Genomic DNA, 22,531 nt, shown 5'->3' with positions numbered 1-22,531 from the left:
AAATTCATTAACTGCTTAGTTGTATTGACTGCACTAAGACTCCATCAAAATCATATCTCCTACTTTTTCATCAGTAGCCTCCCATACTTTTTCATCCTTTTTTTCTTTGTCAATGCCAATTTGTTTTCCAGCTTCCTCTTCTCCCATACTCTCAGTTATATTTACGGTTTTTGTTAGTACATGAATAAAAAATTCTAGATTTAGTATTTGCAACAATATGCGCGGCTGGAATTCGGTCGAGAATCAATACAACTGAAAGTTACTTGACAATTTTAGTCTTATGGTCTAGGTTGCTATTCTTCATCAAACCCAATCTAACGACTAAGGTTACAGTCTTCTTTTTCATGTGGCTATTTTTGAAGGGTCCCACTTCAAATAAGCACACACAACAAGAAGTCTAGTCTGAAGCCATCAGTCGAAAACAACTGGCATAAAAGACCCCAAGTCATTTTGTTTTTTGAATAACCGAAAATTCACCATTGAATACGTTTTCTAGAACAAGAGGGTTTTGTTCTTCATCTTGAGTTCGCCGCTTTTGAAGTATTCAACTGCGGTGTTGCTTTACAGGAATTTTTGTATCATACGAAACCATCACCATTAGTTGAATGATTCATTCTGTTTTTATTCATCTAATTTTATTGATTGATTCATTAATTGTCGTTCTATAGAGCACATGGAAGAGAATGTATTTACACACACAACTGGTTATTCAATTGCATCAATTGGATTCATATATTTGAGCGTATGTATGTATCTTCGATTGCTAATCTTTTATTACAATTGTGTCATACTTTTATTAATGAATACGCGGGCCTTGTATTCGAATTTCCACTAATCTAAGTTAACTTGAAGAAATTGATTTGGACAATATGGTGTGTGTAAAATTTCCATTAAGATTTATTATATATATATACACACTTGTATCCAATTTTAGTATCACAAGGTACTTGTATGAATAACTAGTTGAAATCTTGTTTTAGGAAATTAATAAGTTTATGAGCGGATTTCGTCCACCATTTGCTTAACTCGGACATATAGGATTTTTAATATATTGTTGTAAATATTTGAATTTTTGTGTATCAATAATACGTAAGAGGAGAAGATGAAAAAAAAATATTCTTCATAATTTTTTGCCAACATAAAAGAAGCAATTATAACATAAATATATCTCAGCAACTAGTTTTGATGTCAATTTATCACAGTGGACGATTCATAATTTGCTTTGTCATATATAAGTTTGAGATATACAGTAACTTAATTAGATCCAACAACTTATTTTCTTTTCTATTTTGCATATAATATTGCTCTTATGATGATATAATATTTCTCTTATGATATAAAATTTTCTTTTTACATATAAATATTTGCTAGTAGTATATCATTTGAAACAACCATAAAAATGTCATTAACATATTTACTTAATACACATATTATGTACATTAATACTAACTTAATAGAAAAAAATGCATCTTTTGTATTAAAGTTGCAATTTCTTATAAATGATGAATTTTTATTTCTGCACATTAGTATTCGCCGACGAATTTTCTTTTTGCATATAATTATTCTTACGTGATATAGTATACTTTGTTTTTCATGTTAAATACTTTTAGGACATGATTTTATTTTTTTAATGAAAACATTTTGATAGAAAGAAAAAATAACTTTGTAATTTATATTTTAATGAGTTTGAACATCAGAGACATTTTTTTTACTCACATACTCTTCCATTATCTATTGTGTGCATTCTTAATTATGATCTTCAAGAATAAAACATACCCTCTTTAAAGTACAGCTCTGGATTCTCCATTGTTTACATAGTAGACATGAACTGATAAAATATTCTAGAATTAGGTACTATCCAGAAAAAACAATCTCAGCGGTAAATATGCTACTTGTGCCTACAATAGCTTTATGTGAACAACATTTGTTGTTTTGAGTGTGAATGAATTCTGATCCTGGAAATAAAAAGGATACTGATAATGTGTCATTCATTAGATAGAAGCTCTCTCTTTTTTTGAATTACGCTATACGCGAAATTATCAACAATTTTGATATTCTTCTTGAGGGTAGCTTCTGGTCCGATATTAAAAGACCTTTTCAATTTCCAGAAGAGGTCGCAATAACGCAAATAAGTCAATTCATTTGCATTGTCGAAGGCGTTCATGAACTGATTGGCCTTCTTGCTTTTCCCTTCCAAGAAATTCAACTCCACCCCAAATCCAACTTTGAATATTGAATCTAAAGTGCACTTCATAAGTACATCCTTCAAATTGGATACCAAGTTAAATACTGCCTTTATTGGATATTTAGAATAAAATAAGGTTATTCAATGTGTTTTCTATTTTTCTTTATGTTGTATCTGTTTCATAATTAATCCAAATGCTAAAAGTACTATTAGATTTTAGTATTTCATCCTTGGCTACTGAATTTTTTTTGTTTATACTTCTAGACAAAAAAAAATATTATAGATATTGAACACCTTATGGTGATGATCAGTAGATTTCACTTGTACGTTGAAGGTTTGGTCTGTTCTCATCAACTCTGAAATTGCACCTGCTAATTTTGCTGCATTCTTTCTGAATGTTGTGTAGCTGAAGTCTCTCAGAATTCTAGTGGAGATTTCAAAACTAGAAAGCTGATGTTGTTGACGCCACATATCACCATCAACAGCAAAAATCCCATGTCCTAAGAAATCTTTGACAATATTCCTTGTTATGATTTCCCTTGGAGTAATCTTCGAATTCGGTTTTCAGTACATGCTCGGTGTTACGTGGGTCTGTTGTGTAGACTTCACTCTGATCCAGAGAAAGAAGTCTAAATATTCGATGTTTACGGGCGATATTCGTCTGGTAATCACATAATCTCTTGAAGTAGATTAGCTGATCAAAGACAGTTACATGAAGATATTGAGGATTCCGCAGTGATTTTCCTGTGAAGATTATGAAAACTAAAGAAAAAAAACTTATAATCAACATAAAAAAGATGGTAACTGTTATAGTACCAGAGTCGTCTTATGGACTAGGCCAACTAGGCGATTGCCTAGAGCCTCACATTGTTAGGGCCCAAAATTTCAGTTTTTCTTACAACTTGATTTTTTTTTTTTTTTGAAAGCATAGAAAGTCGTTTGTTATGTAAATACAATCTTCAATTGGGTTTAATGCAACCCTAACTAAATACAAGTCCTTCTTTGCGTAGTCAAATGCAATCCTTTTTTTTTTTTACATACAACCGAAGATCACGTTGACTATTTCTTTCGCCCTAATATATATTTCTACTAATCGACCGGTTGAATTGAAATATTTTTAATAGATCTTCCAATATTTTTTATCAGATCATGGTAGAAAGTGACTTTCGCAATATAATCATTTGGTTTTTATAAGTCCATGACGTTGCAACCTGCCAAACTTTCCGACGAGATGGTACAACCATAGATCCATGTATTGCATCAATTTTCCTTCGCCCAAAAGAACCACTGCCTATACCTACACTTCATTGCTCTATTTGAACCCCCATAGATTCTAATCAAGTTGGTACCGTTATGGTGCAACTTCAGTACTAGAAGATTATAAGTTCTCTGAACTTGCCAACACCTTGCCAAATGGGTTAGACTTAGATTTTCATTTGATTCATCCAAATGTTTAGGCTCGATCTTTCGGGATCACTCATGGAATAATTATTATGATTAAGGTTTGAATAATAGGGTATTTAGTAAAGCAAAAAAAATCATAATTAAAATCTTACGGTTATGGAAACCATAAAAAAATGATTATGGTAGGTTTGGATTAAAAATCCCGGGAAGGGTTCGGATTCCATATAGAGGATTTGCTAGAGAAGTGATTCCCGTAGTTTAATATACCGAAATTTATTTCTTTGGTAAGAGTTAAACTTGCAATGAGGTTATTTCCATAGTTTGAAGATGTACATTATTATTAAATCAAGTACATTTTATTAAAGTAATTATTACCAAAGATAATTTCAAACTACTAAGAATATACAATGTATACAAAGAGGTAGTTGTCTTGAATCTCAAGCTAGATAATTCTTAGAAAGAACTTAAATCTTACCAAACAAAGAAATTAGTTAAGAAAAAAAAAATTTAAGTGTTTGAAAAGTTTTCCTTGAAAATTGAAGAAGGTTGTGTTAGAGGATTGCTCGGTTATACCAACCGTTGGTATGTCAAGTTTAGTTGTCATATTTTAGTATCGAAACTCAATTAGAGTCACTTGATCAAATGTACAATAGGCCAACTTCCTTTAGGTTAGACTAGAAAGTCTAGGAATGTTGAGACATACAAGTATTACTATGAAGACGTGAAGACGTATCGACTATAACGAAGGCATCATCTTTCTACTTGAGGTATTGTGATATTGACTTGACTTGTTTCCATTCCTATCGTTGCTTTCAAGTCGTTTAAGATTGAAAACATAACATGCGAGGTTATATTTAATACTCTAGTATTAGACTTGATCATTTTAGTACGATCAAAGTGTCAAGGATGAATATTTGATTACCACATTTATATTTTGAACTTTGTAACTGTGACATAGACACAATCTATGTAACTCGTTACTTGATTGTGTATTGGATGTAGGTATGATTTCATCCTAGAAAACTATGTTTAATTACATATGTTTAAAGGAAGTACATATACGAAACTTGTTTCAAAACCGAAAGGAATTAAATCAATAGGAGTTTTGGTCTGGTTTTCAATGAAGAATCTATTGGATGGCCAATTCGAACCTAGGTAACAACTTTGGCAGAACCGATCTTAACTTATATTGAGAACCTTGGTAGAACCGATCTTTACCTAGTTTGGGATATGCGATAGAACTGATCTTGACTTGTGTTTAGAACCTAGGTAGAACCTATCCTTACATATTTTGGGATACATGGTAGAACCGATCCTAGCTATTGTTGGGAGTCATGGTAGAACCGATCCTTACCTATATTGGGAGTCTTGGTAGAATCGATCCTAGCTATTGTTTGAGTCATGGTAGAACCGATCCCTACCTATATTTGGAGCTTGGTAGAACCGATCTTAAACTATGTTAGGAGTCATGGTAGAACCGGTCCCAAGAGTAAAACCAATCCTTCATATTTACATATTACTTAACAGTTCTTTGTGAGTTTGGAGTTAGGGTTTTCTAATTAGGAAAGTTCCATATGTTGGCATGATTTGTACATAAGTATAATTCTTATATTTTATTTTCCAAAGATAATCTTTGATACTCAAGGTGATCCCAATCCGAAATATTAAGAATCTTTTAATTAAGAGTTTTCAATTATATGCTTATGATTTTCCATTAAATCAAAACACATCTCTTGGAAAGTTATATTAGTTAAGTGCTAAACTAATATTAGATATTTTCTAATGAGAAATTTCGAAATTACAGGTTGAATATTAGTTTGGAAAACCGAAATTAGGTACTTATTGCATATCTTGAGAATATTTTCGGTTTTGGAATTTTCTTGTTGTACAAACAACCTTGGTCTAATAAAAGTTGAGTTTTCATTTCTTGCAAACTATCCTAAGAGACGTGCAAACTTTATTCGTGTTGTTTCTGGTGGAGCCGTCTATCCGGAGAAGAAAGTACCCTAATTATGTGAAATCTCTAACGACTGCTCGGTTAAAGACTTCTTTAGGTTCAACAAGCTCTACAAGTACCGTTGGTGGGAAACTAGATAATTTCATTGTTATTTTAGTTTTTGATTATTGATTTGATTGACTAACGGTTGTTGAAACTTTGATTGCACCTAGTTTGATTATTCCTGAGAGCCTTCTCTTCTGACATAAGGTCACTCAAATTAGATCAAAGTATTGATGGGATCTTTGGAACTGTTTTTATATATAAACACAACTTGTGATCATCCATTGTTAACATACTCCGTTCTATGTGTGATCGATCATAAGTGGAATCAAGTTATTGTGTGCAGGTATAATTGAAGGCAATTGAAAATTTGAAGACAAAAAGATTTTTCTTATTGGTTTTCGTATCTCATGATATTTGTGCACACATCTTGATCAGTTGGGAACCAACTAGCATCTGATTTATCTTTGATAGATTTGAGAAAATAGTCATATAGATTGGAAACTATCATTTGGTGGTATTCTTAAGTATCCTAATCTGATAGTTGTGAATCCAAATCAGATAATTTCGTATTTGGATTGATCTTACCCGACAAAGGAGTTTATTTGTTTAAACGGAATAACCTTTATCACGAACTCAACATATCTTTTCTTGAAATATTGTTGGAGTAGTTACCAAACAGATTTGTTCCTTTACTATTTGGAAGTCGATCAAAGGGAGTTGAGTGCTTAATACTTTACATCGGTAAAGAAACTCAAGATAGTTATTTCTGTCTTAGGATTCACGTGCTTTGGTCAGACGGTTATAGGCGCAGGGATACTGAAGGAACTAAGTAACTAGGAGTATATTACTTGGTCTCAACTATACGAAGTTGGCTTTGTTCTTTGTATAGCGGTTTAATTCTGAGAGTATTCAAAAATGGACCAGGTCTCGGGGTTTTTATACATTTGCGGTTTCCTCGTTAACAAAATATTTTTGTGTGAATTATAATTGTTTTATTATAATTAAAATTAAATACACTAGTACGTTAATCCAAGACATGTTATTGTGATCCTATAGTATATCGGTTTTATACCGTAACTATTATCAAATGTATACCTTGTTGTCGTATTATCTCGACTTGATCACACTTGGTATCGGACTTATAGGTTGAAACGAAAAGATTGAGGTATACTTGTGTACCCTCGTCATTTCGTTTTATTTTTCTCGTACTCTTTATTTCTTACACCTAATGTATATGGAATACTACGCCACCAACGGGAATTATAATGGCATTTCTATAATCTAAATGGAGTTATTCGCAATACGTACTATGCAATAATGCAAACCCCACGAAAGCACAAGGGTTGGAAGGTCATATAATTTGGAGTAGGAATATAAGTGAAGATGTTTCCACAAGTGTGAAAATGATTTTATTCTTCTCGTACTCTTTATTTACTACACCTAGTATATGCGTAATATGTATGCCACCGATAGAAATTATAATGCGTTTCTACATTCCAAATAGAGTTATTTGCAGTACGTATTACGAAATACTGCGAACTCTGCGAAAGATGAACTGATCATGTTCCTGACATTGGGTTGAAATACTCCTAACATTTTATCTAAATACATGCCATCTATTATGATTGTTCTAGTATTAAATACATATTTCTTTAGTTAGACATGTATCAAGCAATCTCCATCTAGGCACAATATTATTTCTCGAGGACAACCTCTGAAGGATGACGTTGTCAATTACTACGACATTGTAAAAGGAATCTCAAAGAAACCACACATTTAGTTCGGTTTTTCCAAAACATAAATGTAAATAATAACTCGAAGAGCTATTCCAAGTCTTGGATCACCGGAAAGATCAATTAACTAAATGTGCATTCACAGATGTGGCTCAGAATTTCAGAGAAAAATTCTTTGTACTCATAGTCGCTTCTCGTGTTATTGACTCCATTGCCACCACTAGTGATGTGACTTTTGAGTTTAATCATGGGAAAATATTTTAAATACACATCTTATACCTCATTGAGCAATTTCTTAACTACTTCGTTTTATGACTTCTAAAGCTTTGAGTTTTGTGTTTCATCATGGTAAGCCGTTGAACATGGAATCTTCACATTCCATAGAGGAGAAGAAGTCATTTCACGTGATGATAACTCAAAGATGAATTTTTCTCATGAAAACGGGCTTGGTATATGACATTTATCATTAGTTTAGAAGTCTTAAATATTTCCTTATTTGAATTTCCTTTATTTAGAATTCTAGTTGTTTTAGATATCTGGTTTAAGCTTATATAAACAGGCATAGGGGTTTTCTAAAAAAACATATCTTACACATTATTAGCAATATTATTATTTTCGTTTAACACATTCTCTTTATGTATTCTTTTTCTTTCTTAATATCTTTTATTCGTATCTTTTTGTTCCATCGCATCCCCGGCAGTATTTGTATTGCATTCTTCCTTTATCGTTCTATATTACATCGTCTACGGAGTAGCTCCCAAGAGTTACCCTCTCATCATTGTCATCCCTATTACATGCATCTCCACCTCTAACCCGAGGAAATGTCGTTGATATTTCTCACAGAATCGGTATGAGGAAGTTGTAATATAGCTATATGCTTCCACACGATAGGCATAGACCCGGAGCAAGCAGAAGCAAAATTTCTACTACATGAAGGCAGTCTCATGAGCTAGCAGGAAAAGATCTAGGAACCTTCACCTAGAAGGAGATTATGAAATTTTATATCAACATTGAATGACAACTAAGAGTCGATAAAATGAACAACAAGAAGCATTATCATTGATTATCGTAGTATTTTATCTAGTTTTGATAGTTGGTTGTGCAATTTTGTACATAGATATATTATTAATTATGTGGCGGATTCATTATTTAGGTATGCTAAAACTCAATCTTTCGATGAGGAATGGTTTGAAAACTTACGTATTTGGATGTGATTGTGCATTCAAGAGGACAAGATCTTGTAATACTCTTTATAAAAAAGAGTGACGTGGTAGAATTTGGGTAAAAAAGACAACTTCCAATATATTAAGAAGGCATCTTTTACATCACGTTGTAGATCTTGGAGGAGATTACAACTCAAGGAGCAAAATCTAGGGCTTTAGAACGATTCTATTATTGCAATGATTACTCTTTAATGTATACCATGGGTGTTTCTACATCCTTGAGTAACTAAAAATCTAATTGATTGATAATGAATTCTAAGTTATAAACACGATTTGAGTTACTATATGAATCTATTTTGAGTTCTTCACATGATTATCGCTTGTTTATACTATAAAGAATGTTAACGATTGATTGATTGATAGATTGTTTAGGTAGCCAACTAAATTGATTTGTTGATTTTATCTAATACTAGTGTCGAGTTAGAGGATAACTAATAATTTAATAACTCCCGACACAAGTAGAGAACATGAGACCTTGTAGAGGGATTCCATGGAGCAATTCTATGTATGAGCAACACTAGTAAGTGGACCTTTATCTAAGAGTTTAACTGCTAGGATCAATCTATAAATTCACTAAATATAAAGCGTTTGAACAAAATACATCTAGAGTGAGCTATTAATAGATGATTTAGACGAATAAAATGCGGTATTGGAGAGCTTTTATACCCGGTGATACAAGGAATTTATGGGATAACACTGAGTTATCCGCTATTCTGCAGTTGGTGATAATCTGCAATTAGTAACAACTAAATAAGTATAATAACTTGATGACAATTTAGTAACCAAAAAGGATTCCTCGATCAACTCTCTTCTCATTGCTTTTAACTTAAATTTTAATTGCTTTATTTACTTTCTTTAAAACGCTCTAGCACTGCTAAATCATATTTGATCTAGCGGCACCAATGTAGAGCATGTCGCGTTTTATGATGTCACCTAACCCTTGGTTTAATTACAGTTATGTCTAAATGGGTTTTTATTTATGTTTTCGTAAGAAAAATGAAGATTTTATGTGGAAAACCTAAAGCGGATAACTTCCATATAATATTTCCTCTTAGATCTTAAACAAAACTTTTATTTTCATTTGTAAAATTTAAGATCAGAGGAATGCAAAAAACATATTTTTGTACCTAATTAAAATCAAAGAAAGAACTAATTTTTCAAGATAACCCAATTACATAAAACCAGTTGATAGTGTTCTTATTACAACTCTTGATTTGATTTGATTAATGATTTTATTATAAATATATGACGACTTAACATTCTTTGTAGTCATGTTAAAATAGTATAAGAATCTTAATCATGTTATCTTATATACTGCTCAACAAGATACTTATTAATAATTATCAATTCTTATCCTAAAAAATCACGTTTCATGGTGTATTCATATGGTATACAACAGTTATGAAATGATATATATTATACTAATACTTGGCAAAACTGTAATACAGTTCCCCTGGATTCATAAATCTCGTGCTTTCATACGAAAGTGTAATATTGGTCAATCTTCCAGTCTGAATTCATGGTTTTGCATATCATCCAGAACCGCCAATGCATAAATTCCTACGTTTACGCACAAGATGTGCAAAGCTTGTTCGAATAGCACACGTTTCAAAATTATATAAATTTCTAAAATATTAGAATCGTATAGTTTTCTTTCAAAAGATTACAATTTCCTTCTGTACCTGATTAAAACAACTTCATGCTACTTAAACAATGGTGTCTGTGTTTTAGTATTTTTGGTGTTTAAGTAATTTTAAATTGTTTTTCATTTTCAAGAAAAATAAATTAATACATGGACAACGTAATTAATTGGCTATCAAATAAGGTAGAAATAAGGTCACCTTGGATTTCTCTTATCCAACATCAACAGTAAATATACGGCAGGTAAAAATTGAACCTTATTCAAACTACTGTTCAGATAAGCTAAAAATATGTTTACATATAAGTGTATTTACAGTTAAACCAATGGTTAGATGTTATCATAACACATGCTCTATGCGAGTTTCGAACTCAGATCACTGGTGTCATCATCCAGTGATTTACCACTGTACTACAGTGCCACCGGCAAGAAATTTCCTTTATTATGACATTTTCAACAACTAAAACTCCTTGCTCCTCGTAGAGATGAACTTAACCTCTATTGTATTAATTTTCTTTTGAAGCATGAATCAGCTATATAACTTATTAATTAAGTGAAAATAAGATGATTAGTTTATTTTTCGAAACATGAAATTTGTTGCATATTAATTGATTTGCTGCACCTATGATACCACCACCAAGTCTTAGTATTTGTAGCACATCGCTAATTTACTACTAACATAGTACAATTTATATCAAAGCTAATATACGCCTAAAATTGCAAAAACTTAATATCAAAACTAAAAATATCATCCAATTTATATGTTATTTTTTGAAAGATATCCACATGTATATATATATAAAATAGCCCCCCATCCCCAACCCTTGATGTAAATTTCTTGTTCCACCACTGATGTTTCCAGTCCCAATTTGGAAATTTTAAGAAGTCTATTACAGGGGCTTTAAAATTTGGATTCGAGAGCTCCCATGGATTTAAATGTCCTAATTATGGATGAGGAGGGCCTATTCTATTACAAAAAATACATTTTGACAACTAATTTAATTACTTAATCTAATTGAAACGAATAACTAAACCCTAAAAAAAATCTCTTCTTCTTCCTCTTTTCTTCTCCTCTATCGCCTCTTGTTCCATATTTTCTTCTTCAACAACAACTATCTTAACCAATAATGATCCAATTGGGTAAGAACTGAAAAATCCACTCTTTTTTTCTTTTGATTGCATGGATAGGTTAAATTTGACTAAACTAGGGTTTTAAAAATTGGTTGTAGAACTTAATACGTTTGGAAAACATAAACTCCCAACCGTATTTTCATTTTTCAACCTCTTTTTGTTTTTCAAATCTTTCCCTAGATTTATCTACGGTTGGGAAATATGAACTCCCAAGTCCCAACCGTATTTATGATTTCTACCGCATTTTTTTTAAAAAAATTTCTTCCCCAATAATAAGTTACCTTGGGCTTGTAAACAGTTAGGAAAATATGAAATTCCCAACCATATATTTTATTTACGGTTAGGTAAGTTTAATTTTCCAAAAAAAAAGAAATTCAAATCTTTTTAATCTTTAATTTTCTAACACTACTTATAAATCAAATTATCATCACTAATTAATTAATAGTATTCTTTTTTTTCTTTTTTTTTTGGAAATTACATTTCAATTCATTCAAACCAATATAGTGATTACATGATTGCTTACAAGATTATCAAAAACACCAAAATACAAGATAATCAAAACCCAAACACAAATGACGACACCAATTGCAAATACATCGCGAAGAGAAAGAGCCATGCACCGCAAAGATATTCAATTTTTTTACCAGCAGTATTGACGAATGATGGTGTGAACCGGAATCAACTCCGACCATTTGAAATAATTATCTTCTTCAATAAGAGATACTTCAACTAAAATGGAGTAATTTGCCCAAAATCTTGTAGATCTAAACGAATCCGCATGCCCTAAATCCCTCTTGTTGAAGATGAATCCAAAGCGAATCCGAGCAGAATCATTGATGTTCTTGATGAATCGAGAATAGCAAGCCAAGAAATACCATGGAGATTTGAGAGAATCGTTATTAAAGCGAAGAGAAAATCGTCCTAAAGACGAAGAAAATATCGCCCAAATAGCGAAGAAATGTGTCCATAGACACCAAAAACAACAAAAACAAAACCTAAAACTACAAATTAGACTACTCTTATTTTTAAAAACTAAAAATCCTTGCTCAGATCTAGCCCAAAAGGACTAAATCTGAGCAAGAAGAAGAAGTTCTAGAGTTTTTTTTTCTCTTTTTTCTTAGGAGAGAGGAGAGAAGAAGAAGAGTTCCCCAATAGTAGTTCTATTAATGGTATTCTAGCATTAGCAAAATTAGTAGGATAAGGGGTTCTGTTACATCAAAAAAAAAGGATAAGGGGTTCTGTTGATTACTATATGATGATCTTGTGGGTCCTCCAAAGAAAATGTTTTTTAAAGCTGGATTGGGGCTCAAAATATCCTACCAGACAAGGGTGCATGAAGTTGATAATGAGCCAGAGCTGGCACGGGGGTCTCAAAATGGGAAAAATATCGTTTGGTCCTTTTTTAGGTGGGCCCATGTCTGTTTGGTCCTTTAGGAAAACGCCTTTACTGTTTGGTCCATAATTATTTAAAATATTAAACTGACAAAAGTACCCTTTCGTGTTAATTTTTACTTATTTTCTTGTAGCAGTTCATTCCAGAAATGAAGTCCTTATAAAAACATAAAAAAACGGAAATGAAATCCATATAAAAACCTAAAAAAAACAGACTTCATTCTAGAAATGAAGTCCATATAAAAACCTAAAAAACAGACTTCATTCCAGGAATGAAGTCCATATAAAAACCTAAAAAAAACAGACTTCATTCCAGAAATGAAGTCCATATAAAAACCTAAAAAACAGACTTCATTTCAGAAATGAAGTCCATATAAAAAAACTAAAAAAACAGACTTCATTCCAGAAATGAAGTCCATATAAAAACTAAAAAAACAGACTTCATTCCAGAAATGAACTCCATATAAAAATATATACAAACCAGACTTTATTTTTGGAATGAACTCCATATAAAAACATCAGCAACATCATCTTCATCTTCTTCGACGTCTTCAACAGCAACATCAAACATCATCATCACGAAAAAACTTCAACAAATCATCATCAACACGAAAAACATCAACAAATCGAGATTTCCAACACGAGCAACAAACAGAAATTATCATCAACACGAAAAACATCAACAAATCGAGATCTTCAACACGAGCAGCAAACAAATACCTCATCATCTTCGTCTTCAACACGAGCAGAAACATCAAAAACGCATCTTCATCTTCGTCTTCGTCTTCAACAGTAGAAAAGAAATCAAAAACGCATCTTCATCTTCGTCATTTTCATAATCTTTATATGATTCTTCGTCATCTTCATCTTCATCTTCAACACCATCATCTTCATCAAAATTAAACACCAGCCGTAAAAACAGAGAAAGAAATCAAGAATAGAGAAACTAGATCTGAAAAAATCAGGAGAGAGGAAACAAATCTGAAAATAAAGAGGAGAGAGAATGTAAATCTAAGAATGAGATATTTTTCAGTGATTTTGTCTATATATGTGGCCCCAAAAGGGTATTTCTGCCACCACACAATGACATTTACATCATCCATGACATCAGCCTAGGAGCAAACCATAATTTTTAGGACCAAACTATAATATAGTTTACCAAAAAGGACCAAACAGACAGATAATTGGGTCAACTGGACTAGACTCTCTCTAATATATTATTTCTAGGACCTAATGGTATTTCCTACTCTCAAAATTCCCTACACCGAACAGATGGGAAGTTGATAATGAGGCAATGAGCCAAAGCTGGCATGGGGACTCAAAGCTGACACGGGGACTCAAAATTCTAAGAAAATGCCGAAAACAAAAACAAATAAAGATACCAAAAAAAAAACAAAAACATCGAATCAGATTTCATATAAATTTATTTGCTCCACCCAACAGAAAAAATAAGAAATAAAAGACAAATCTATTTATCGTGATAATTTATGATGTCCATTACTTTGCAGAAGCTATTTTCAAAGTAGTACCATGGAGTATTTCCTATCTCTGTTTTCTCTCATGAAGATTATTCTCATGTCTGTTCTACTCATGGTATCATTATTTGTACTTGTAACTATTATTGGTTTAGCCAAGGAATGGATCATGCGACAAAAAAGACCTCCAATTGCTGGTTTAATGTTGAACCAGCTTGTATATTTCAAAACACTTTTCGATTATCAAACATTTCTCAGTCGTAAACATCCAACTTACCGGCTAATCTTGCCTTCACATAGTGAAATTTACACAAGTGATCCTGTTAACATTGAATATATCCTCAGAACAAACTTCAACAACTATGGGAAGGTAAACTTCAAATGTTTTAGTTTGCTGGTCACCTTCTTAGTCTCCTTTCTACTGCATATGACAACAAGCTTTAATTTTCTATAATTTGCAGGGAAAGTATAATTATGAAATTATGAAAGATCTTTTTGGTGATGGGATTTTTGCGGTAGACGGCGATAAATGGCGTCATCAACGGAAGCTTGCAAGTTATGAGTTCTCTACTAAGGTTTTGAGGGATTTCTGCAGTACAGTCTTTCGATCTAACGCTGCTAAATTGGCTGCAAAAGTATCTGAAGCGGCAGAGTTCAGTAAGGCAATAGAACTGCAGGTCAGTATGTTGCTCCCTAGTCCCTAGCAACAAAATATCTGACAAAGATAGGATTTGTAAGAAATTAGAATAGGTGCAACGTGGCATAAACTTGTTTGTAGATTTTCTAACTGTAGGGATCTTTGTTGCAGGATGCGTTGATGAAATCAACATTAGATTCATTGTTTAAAGTGGGATTTGGAATTGAACTAAATAGTTTATCCGGGTTAGACGAGTTTGGAGTACGATTTACAAAGGCCTTCGATGATGCAAACGAGATTGTCTACTGGAGATTCGTTGATCCATTCTGGAAGATTAGAAGGTTTTTAAACATTGGCTTGGAAGCTGCTCTGAAAAGACACATGAAAGTTATTAATGATTTTGTGTTTAAGCTGATCAAACACAAGAGGGAGCAAATGAAGACTGGAACAAAGGCTCAGGTAATGGCTAATGCCAGTTTCTCCAGAGCAAACTATATTCGAAATGGTTCTTTAACTTAAAGTTCCTTGTACTTTCTTGGTGTTTGTAGGGAGCGAAAGAAGATATACTGTCGAGGTTTCTGATAGAGAGTGAAAAGGATGTAGCTAACATGACAGATCAATATTTAAGAGACATAATTCTCAATTTTGTTGTAGCAGGAAAGGATTCGACTGCGAATACACTTACTTGGTTCTTTTTCATGATATGCAAGAATCCATTCATTCAAGAAAAGATCTTCCAAGAAGTTAAAGATGCGATTAACATTGCAGAGAGTACAAACATTTCAGTTGAAGAATTCACTGAGAAGATAACTGAAGAAGCCATTGAGAAAATGCAGTATCTTCATGCAACACTGACTGAAACTCTTAGGCTCTTTCCAGCTGTGCCTGTGGTAATTAACACTTGTCTATTAGCCATTTTTGTTAAGCTAGATGGCCGAGCACCCAGAGTGCAGAAGGCTGTTAGGAATCACATACAGGTAGTCTGGATCCTCTGGGGCTATAATTTCCTTATTGCTGGTATGCATTATATTGCAGGATGGAAAGAATGCAAATGAAGAAGATGCACTCCCAGTTGATGGACTGAAAGTAAGGAAAGGAGATGGGATAAGTTATATGCCTTATGCCATGGCAAGGATGACTTACATCTGGGGAGATGATGCTGAGGAATTTCGGCCCCAAAGATGGCTTCAAAATGGAGTTTTTCAACCTGAAAGTCCTTTCAAATTCACTGCTTTTCAGGTAACCTATCTTTCACCAGTTTTATCAATTTATGTTTGCAAAAATCCTATGGATGGGTATGGATTTCAATCTGACCAGCTTGATTGTTCATTTTTTTATGACTAGGCTGGTCCAAGAATCTGTCTGGGGAAGGAGTTCGCGTACAGGCAAATGAAGATATTCGCAGCAACTCTTATCAACTTTTTCAAATTCAAGCTTGTGGATGAAAACAAAGAAGCTACGTATAGAACCATGTTCACTCTTCACATGGATCAAGGACTGCCATTGTTTGCATTTCACAGATCCAAATAACTTGATTACATAAAAATAATATAATTACACATGGCTTTGCAAAAACGGGTTCTTTCCTACAATTCAGTAATGCAACATTTATGCTCAGCTGATTAAGACTGACATATATGTGTCTGATCAACCTTTACATATTCAAGCTTGGGGATGAAAAACAACAAGCTGCATCCACTCTATTATGTACAGGAATTTGTTGTATGTGAAAAACAATCATTTCTTATACATCCATAGCACATCCGGAAGATTCACTGACGTACGACTTGTATGCTGGTCTAGTACTCCACATTTTTTTCTGTTCACGAAAGCTCCCGATCACAGCAGATTGCATTTTCTCACCTAATAGATTAGCAAACTCACCATAATATCGTTGTTCGTTCAGGGTCTCTAATACTTTCACGAACTTACCATGTTTCTCATCTATGACAATTTGTCCGTCTTCTGATAGATTTCCTGTTGCCAAGACTTTGACTGGCTTAACTTGGTAAGCTGGATTTAGATGTTGATCACTAGCCAAAATCACTGCCCCAAGGATTTCTCCCAAGAATGTATCCTGTTGGAGAAAAGTACAATGATAAGAAAAGAACAATGGAAGAAAAAAAAAAATCAAAAAGAATCCCTCCAGACAAAACCAGTATATGCATCGAGTATTGCACTAATCTCGTAGTATTACTTAACAGCCAGTTTTTGGAAGGTGATCTTTTTATTGTAAAGGACAAGTTCAATCAAAAAAATACCAAACACAGTCTCATATTACCTATATGCTAACCCACTAATTCATAAGCTAATTGTTGGTGAACATCACTCTAACAAGGAAATGGAATATATAATGATGAGATACGACATATTACTAGCAGTAATTAAAGATACACTAACCATGTGGTGGTATCTGTGATGCTTTTGTTGTAAATGGTATAACCTTGACAGCAAACGATATGTAAACACGGCTTCAGGTGTCTTCTCTGTGAGCTGCAATCTTTTAAGGATATCGGGATATGAACTAACTTGGCGTTGAGCATTCAGAGGAATTAGTGTTATATCTAATTCCGACTCCAGAACAGTTTTTGCAGCTATAGGATCAAGAAACATGTTGAATTCTGCATATTCGTTAGAAGGAACGGAGAAGAGGTTTCCTCTGTCCTTTGTGCCATAGCTGGTGTGGCCTCCAACAACATATACATTCTGTAGCAGCAACCAAAACAAAACAATGTTATTTTGAAGAATAACAGTTTACGAAGCACGCGTACAATTAAGTTCAGGAGAGGATGGATTTCTGTGGACCTACTCCTAATCTGTTTAGGTTAACATGTAGAAGAGATAGTTACCTCTACCACTAAACTCAAATTTTCTTTTGAAAGAATAATCTGAGCTAAATTAGTCAGCGGTCCATTAGCCAAGATAGTAATCTTGGATCCTGGGTCCATCGAGTTTGAAATGGATTGCCAAACTTCTAGTGCTAATGGCTGTCTTAGTTCGGGGTGTTCAGTGTCCCTAGGTGCTCCATATTTCACTGAATTTTCTGCTGTGTACCTGAGATAGTGAGATATCACCCAGAAAATCAACAAACAAAGAAAAAGACAATAAAGTATAAAAGAAAGGGATATTTAAATAAGCTGAAGGAGATACCTCCGAGGGCTTCGAGGCAAATCACGAGAAAAACCATAAAGAGTGTCAGCATCCAAATGTCCACCACTACCTTGTGGAATGGCCTTGACGTACTTGCAATCTCCAACAATAGAAAAAGACGGGTTTGGCTGTCCTAAGGCAAATACATCTCCAATACCAACTGGAATGTCATCGCGGCCCATCATATGTAGAATATCATAGATGATATCTATTGTAGCAGCATTTGCCCATCCAGTTGCACTAACTAATATTCCCTGGAGAATTAATTAGATATCATGTCACCACATTTAGATCATGAACCTAGTTGACACAATCAAAGAACTACGAAAAAAGGTAAGTGTCTCTACCTTCAAGTTGATTACTTCCACTGGGGCTTTCAAGAGATATATTAAAGAAATAAAATCTCCGGCACTCATATCCATGTCAAAAACAACAGATTTTCCCAATTTTCTGCTTCCAAAATCCGGTTTATAAAAAACTTCCTTGTAGTAAGGAAATTGTGTAGTAAAGTTGAACCTCCCTGTATGCTGAGGTAGGTTTAGAACCTGCACATGGATAAGGTTAGTTCATGTCATGTTTCTGGTCAAGCCTAACTTTATTCCATCGAAAACTTTAACCAATTAATTGAAATAACAAGAAATAGAAATTCTAGAGGAAGAAACCAAGCAGAACTTACATCTAAAAAGCTTACAAAAAATTCTCGGTCAAGCAAGCTACTAGTATCTCGATTTGCTTTTGCTTTTGTAGCAACAAGAACACCAGCTCCATCTACACCAGTTACTTCCTTTGTGTAGCCATCCTATTTTGTTTTCAATTCAGTTAGGAGATAGTGAAGAAGAAATGTATAAACTGCTGCTTCATGAAACAACTATATCTTGCCTAAGATTTTTTCGTTAGCAAAGCATCAAAAAAACCTCTCAATGACTACTGCCTTGGTAAAATTCTACTTTCAAAAGCTAAGATAAAAACTTTACGATCTTTTCTTCTTTTTGAGAAACAAGAGCGAGTAGCAAAAGAAAACTGCCGAAGATAAGGAGTTACAAAATCAAAAGAACCACCATCTCAAGATTATACTGTACACGGACTCTGTTGACCTGTTCCAAGCCATCCTTCATTGCATCACTGAAGGTATGGATCCAAAAGAGCAGGGCTAAAACCCAAAAGCTGTAAAACTGTTATATACATACAGCTAGATGCATTCTCCGTTTGCAAAACTTGGGATGAATTACCAGAAAAAATTATCAGATCATGCTATGAACAAACATTATTGTGTTTGTAAATAACCTGATTACTATTGAGTACAAAGAACAATTCTTCTGAACTAACGTAAATAAAAAATCTAGAAGTGGTAGAAGGAAACTAGAAATGAAATTACCTGGCATTTTCCTATCTCATTTGCAATACAAAATGGATCGCGCAGTCCCATTTGAACATGACCACTATGTACACCATCTTTCTGTAGATCAAATTTTGGAGTTGCACGACCAGAAAAGAGTGGATTTGAGCCATCAGATATGCCATATGGTGCATTTGAAGTAACTACAGTTACATTCATATATTCCATCTCAGCAAATTCATTCTCTCCATTGGCATTAGAGTTGTGCATGATTGATGATGCTATCCCAGATGTAAATGAGTCCCACATGAAATAGCTCTGAAAGAATACGATTTTTAAGTTATAAAGGAAGTACTGTAGAGAAATTATGTTATAGAATTGGAGATTATTATAAATCATAATATGAAGGCACCCAGGAAAGCAACAGAATAGACTGATGAAAAAGTTTCAGGTTTCAGGGAATTACCGTATAGAACTGATCATCGAACCATGTATCACGATTAATCTTCAATGACTGGAATGCATATTGTGCCTCATATGTATGCTGATTATGCTCAAATGAGTCGAAGAATTTCTCATTTATGGGGATAGTGTTTGTTGCATCCAAAGGCACGAGGGTAACTGGAATGCCAGAATGGAAAACCTGTGATAAATTTAGTATTGAGTTGGAACCAATTTATGAATCTTACTCAAAACAGGTGCAGCTTAGAATAACTGGAAACCGGTCACACCTCTTATCCAGTATATGTAATAGTATGATTTACTTTGCACAATAACTTAATATTGTGTGCTTTAAATATGTAATCGCACCAGAAACAAACTTATACCTGGTATGCAGCAAAAGGATCTCCAAAAATATTAAACTCGGCATATGGATTGCTAGTGTAGCCTGTATACAAATTTCCAGGGTAGCCACACTGTTGAGGCTTGCAGGAAGAGCTGGCGTTCTTAGGGCAACAACCAGTTGGATTTTTTGACCTCACACCACCACCCATAACGTAAATGTGCTCAATATTTTTCTTCAACTGGGGATTGCTCATAAGAAAAATAGCAAAGTTTGTATGTGTTCCGATGAGAAATATAGTAGTGGGACCCTTGGAGATCGTATCAATCATCACTTGTTGTGTAGTAGGCTGGTGAAGAGGAGAATACTTCCTGAATCCCTGCTCTTTTCAAGATCAAACACAAGAGTTAACAGACCAGCAAGAATACTACAATAGTACAACTTAACAGACAAGCAAGATCTACACGTTAGAAGAGCTAGGCTGCAAACATGAAGGCCATATCTGCTGACCAACAAAACACGATTATATTACTAGAAGGTATATAAACCAACTCAATTGCCCACTAAAAATGAATCGACAAGCAAAATTAATTGAATTGTCAAATTCAAATATTTCAATCACTTTCATAGTTTTGCTATTCCAAGTAACTGTCTACACGCTATTCACTTATGCACAAAAATTTCATTGGTATTTATTTTGGATAGCTTAAAAAGAATTTACAGTCATTCTCCCACATCTTTCTCTCATCAACACCGGTAGTGCACATTTTTGCCCCTACCACAGTTTATATGCATAATATCCAGTCTTTTGTATTTGTTGTCCAGTCTTGATACCTCTAATCTCTAAATAGGTACTATTGGCAGTCTAGCATTTCATAATGCAACTTCCATTGTTGGTTTGAAAGAGCACTTAGGAACCGGGTGATATGAATAATTCCGATGGTGATTGACATGTGACACGGATTACTCATTAGTAATAAGAGTGAGATAAAGAATCAGTTGGTACTGGTATTATTCCCACAACCCTATTCAACTCCTACCGGACATCATTCGTATCACCTTAGTTATTCCCATATTTCAACAAAATCAGACTTCAAAAACTCAACCCTTAGAACCTATCTTTGAGAGCATGAACGCTATAAAAAGTTACCCACTAGTCAGTATCATAGTGTAGAGACTAGAGATAAACACTTCATTTCAACTTGAGAAGCAAAAGAGGGAAGACAGAGTCTATCTCAATCAGCCTTCGACGCTGTCAAACGGGATATGGTAATCAAATCACATGATAAACAGCAAGGACATGGATATAGGAAAATTAATGTCCATGCCCCATCTTAAGTTCTTAATAAAACAATATTCATTACCATATTCCCTGTGATTACCTGTGGAAGGAAACCCCTTCGTAAGCCGTAATTTGTATCAGTATCCAACCGTCCTCCAAGTACTAGAGGAATAGCTTGTCTGTACCTACAATCCCCAAATGTTGATATGCCCTGCCCAAATTACACCAATGTTCAAATTTACATAACTAAACAGCATAACACAAGTATCCTCTCCAATGATAACTGCAAATGATATACTCATTACTAAATGCAAGAGCTATTCCTGTGCACCTGATCGATTAAAGGAAGATATCCGCCAACATCAGGGAGTATAGTACCATTTGGTAATATCACACCTTCACCTCCAACTCCAACCGGAATATCATCACGGTCCATCATGTAAAGAATATCATACACTTGATTCACTGAATGCCCACCATCTGTCCATGTATTAGTACTGATAGTAACTGCCTGCAATTTTGAAGCCAACCCACCCTACTTAAAAAAATTACCAAATAAAATTAAAAAAAATTGGTAATTTTAAATTTGAGAAACTCATACCTTCAAGTCAATCAGTGATCTATTCAACTTCAATAGATATAAAAGAGCAAAGATATCATCAGTAACAACATCAGTGTCTACTAGAATCCTCTTAGGCAAAGCTTCAATCTCTGAAATTTCTAGTCCAATTACTGAAATTAACAGAAACCAAACAAAAACTCTATGTAATCTCATTTTTTGTATCTCTGCTTTTGTTGAATCAAGCTCGATTGCATATGCATACCTAATAATTTTTCCACACTTATAAAGCTAATCTAAATGATTGAAGAAAACGGAAAGTATCCAAAACCCGTAACTGAGAGTCTGAGTATGGCATACAGTACTGTGTTTGTCTTGTAGAAATTGACCTTTGGTCCCAAAATTACTGGGCTTGGGATGTTTTAGTCCTCTCATTTCAGGCCTAGTACTCTCTAGTCTAAAAAAGCGCCGTCTCAAACAATTTAATCCAAATATGAACGAGTTAGTCCAAAATTGTGACCGATTCCGATTTTTCTTTATTTCCAATATCCCGTAACTACCCTTGAGACGATTCCATACATAAAACGAGGATTTGAAAT

The 22,531-nt window shown here is 33.8% G+C and overlaps 2 protein-coding genes across 3 annotated transcripts; one reads left to right on the top strand and one right to left on the bottom strand.

Moving 5' to 3' along the window:
* The first annotated feature begins 14,163 nt into the window (after window positions 1–14,163).
* Window positions 14,164–16,540, top strand: LOC113304635 (cytochrome P450 704C1-like). The gene is made up of 6 exons (XM_026553776.1): window positions 14,164–14,554; window positions 14,646–14,861; window positions 14,993–15,280; window positions 15,370–15,711; window positions 15,857–16,060; window positions 16,166–16,540. The coding sequence occupies exons 1-6, from the start codon at window positions 14,240–14,242 to the stop codon at window positions 16,349–16,351; spliced, it is 1,551 nt and encodes a 516-aa protein (XP_026409561.1). The 5' UTR covers window positions 14,164–14,239; the 3' UTR covers window positions 16,352–16,540.
* LOC113304633 lies at window positions 16,341–22,288 on the bottom strand. 2 transcript variants are annotated; one of them, XM_026553773.1, is made up of 12 exons: window positions 21,975–22,288; window positions 21,705–21,884; window positions 21,474–21,584; window positions 20,135–20,470; window positions 19,774–19,950; window positions 19,347–19,625; window positions 18,648–18,770; window positions 18,319–18,516; window positions 17,972–18,225; window positions 17,671–17,875; window positions 17,222–17,527; window positions 16,341–16,898 (listed from the first exon to the last, which is right to left on the bottom strand). In XM_026553773.1, exons 1-12 carry the CDS (start codon window positions 22,146–22,148, stop codon window positions 16,566–16,568), a joined length of 2,676 nt encoding a protein of 891 aa, XP_026409558.1. In that variant the 5' UTR covers window positions 22,149–22,288; the 3' UTR covers window positions 16,341–16,565. The 2 variants fall into 2 exon arrangements, with proteins under 2 accessions (XP_026409558.1, XP_026409559.1); XM_026553774.1 differs by lacking the exons at window positions 21,705–21,884; window positions 21,975–22,288 and having other exon boundaries at window positions 20,135–20,475.
* Window positions 22,289–22,531: the final 243 nt, after the last annotated feature.

Source organism: Papaver somniferum, chromosome 8, assembly GCF_003573695.1.
Source record: "Papaver somniferum cultivar HN1 chromosome 8, ASM357369v1, whole genome shotgun sequence".
In the NCBI taxonomy this organism is placed as follows: Eukaryota; Viridiplantae; Streptophyta; class Magnoliopsida; order Ranunculales; family Papaveraceae; genus Papaver; species Papaver somniferum.
Note: the sequence above shows the minus strand (reverse complement) of the source record. Positions and strands in the feature narration are given on the sequence as shown.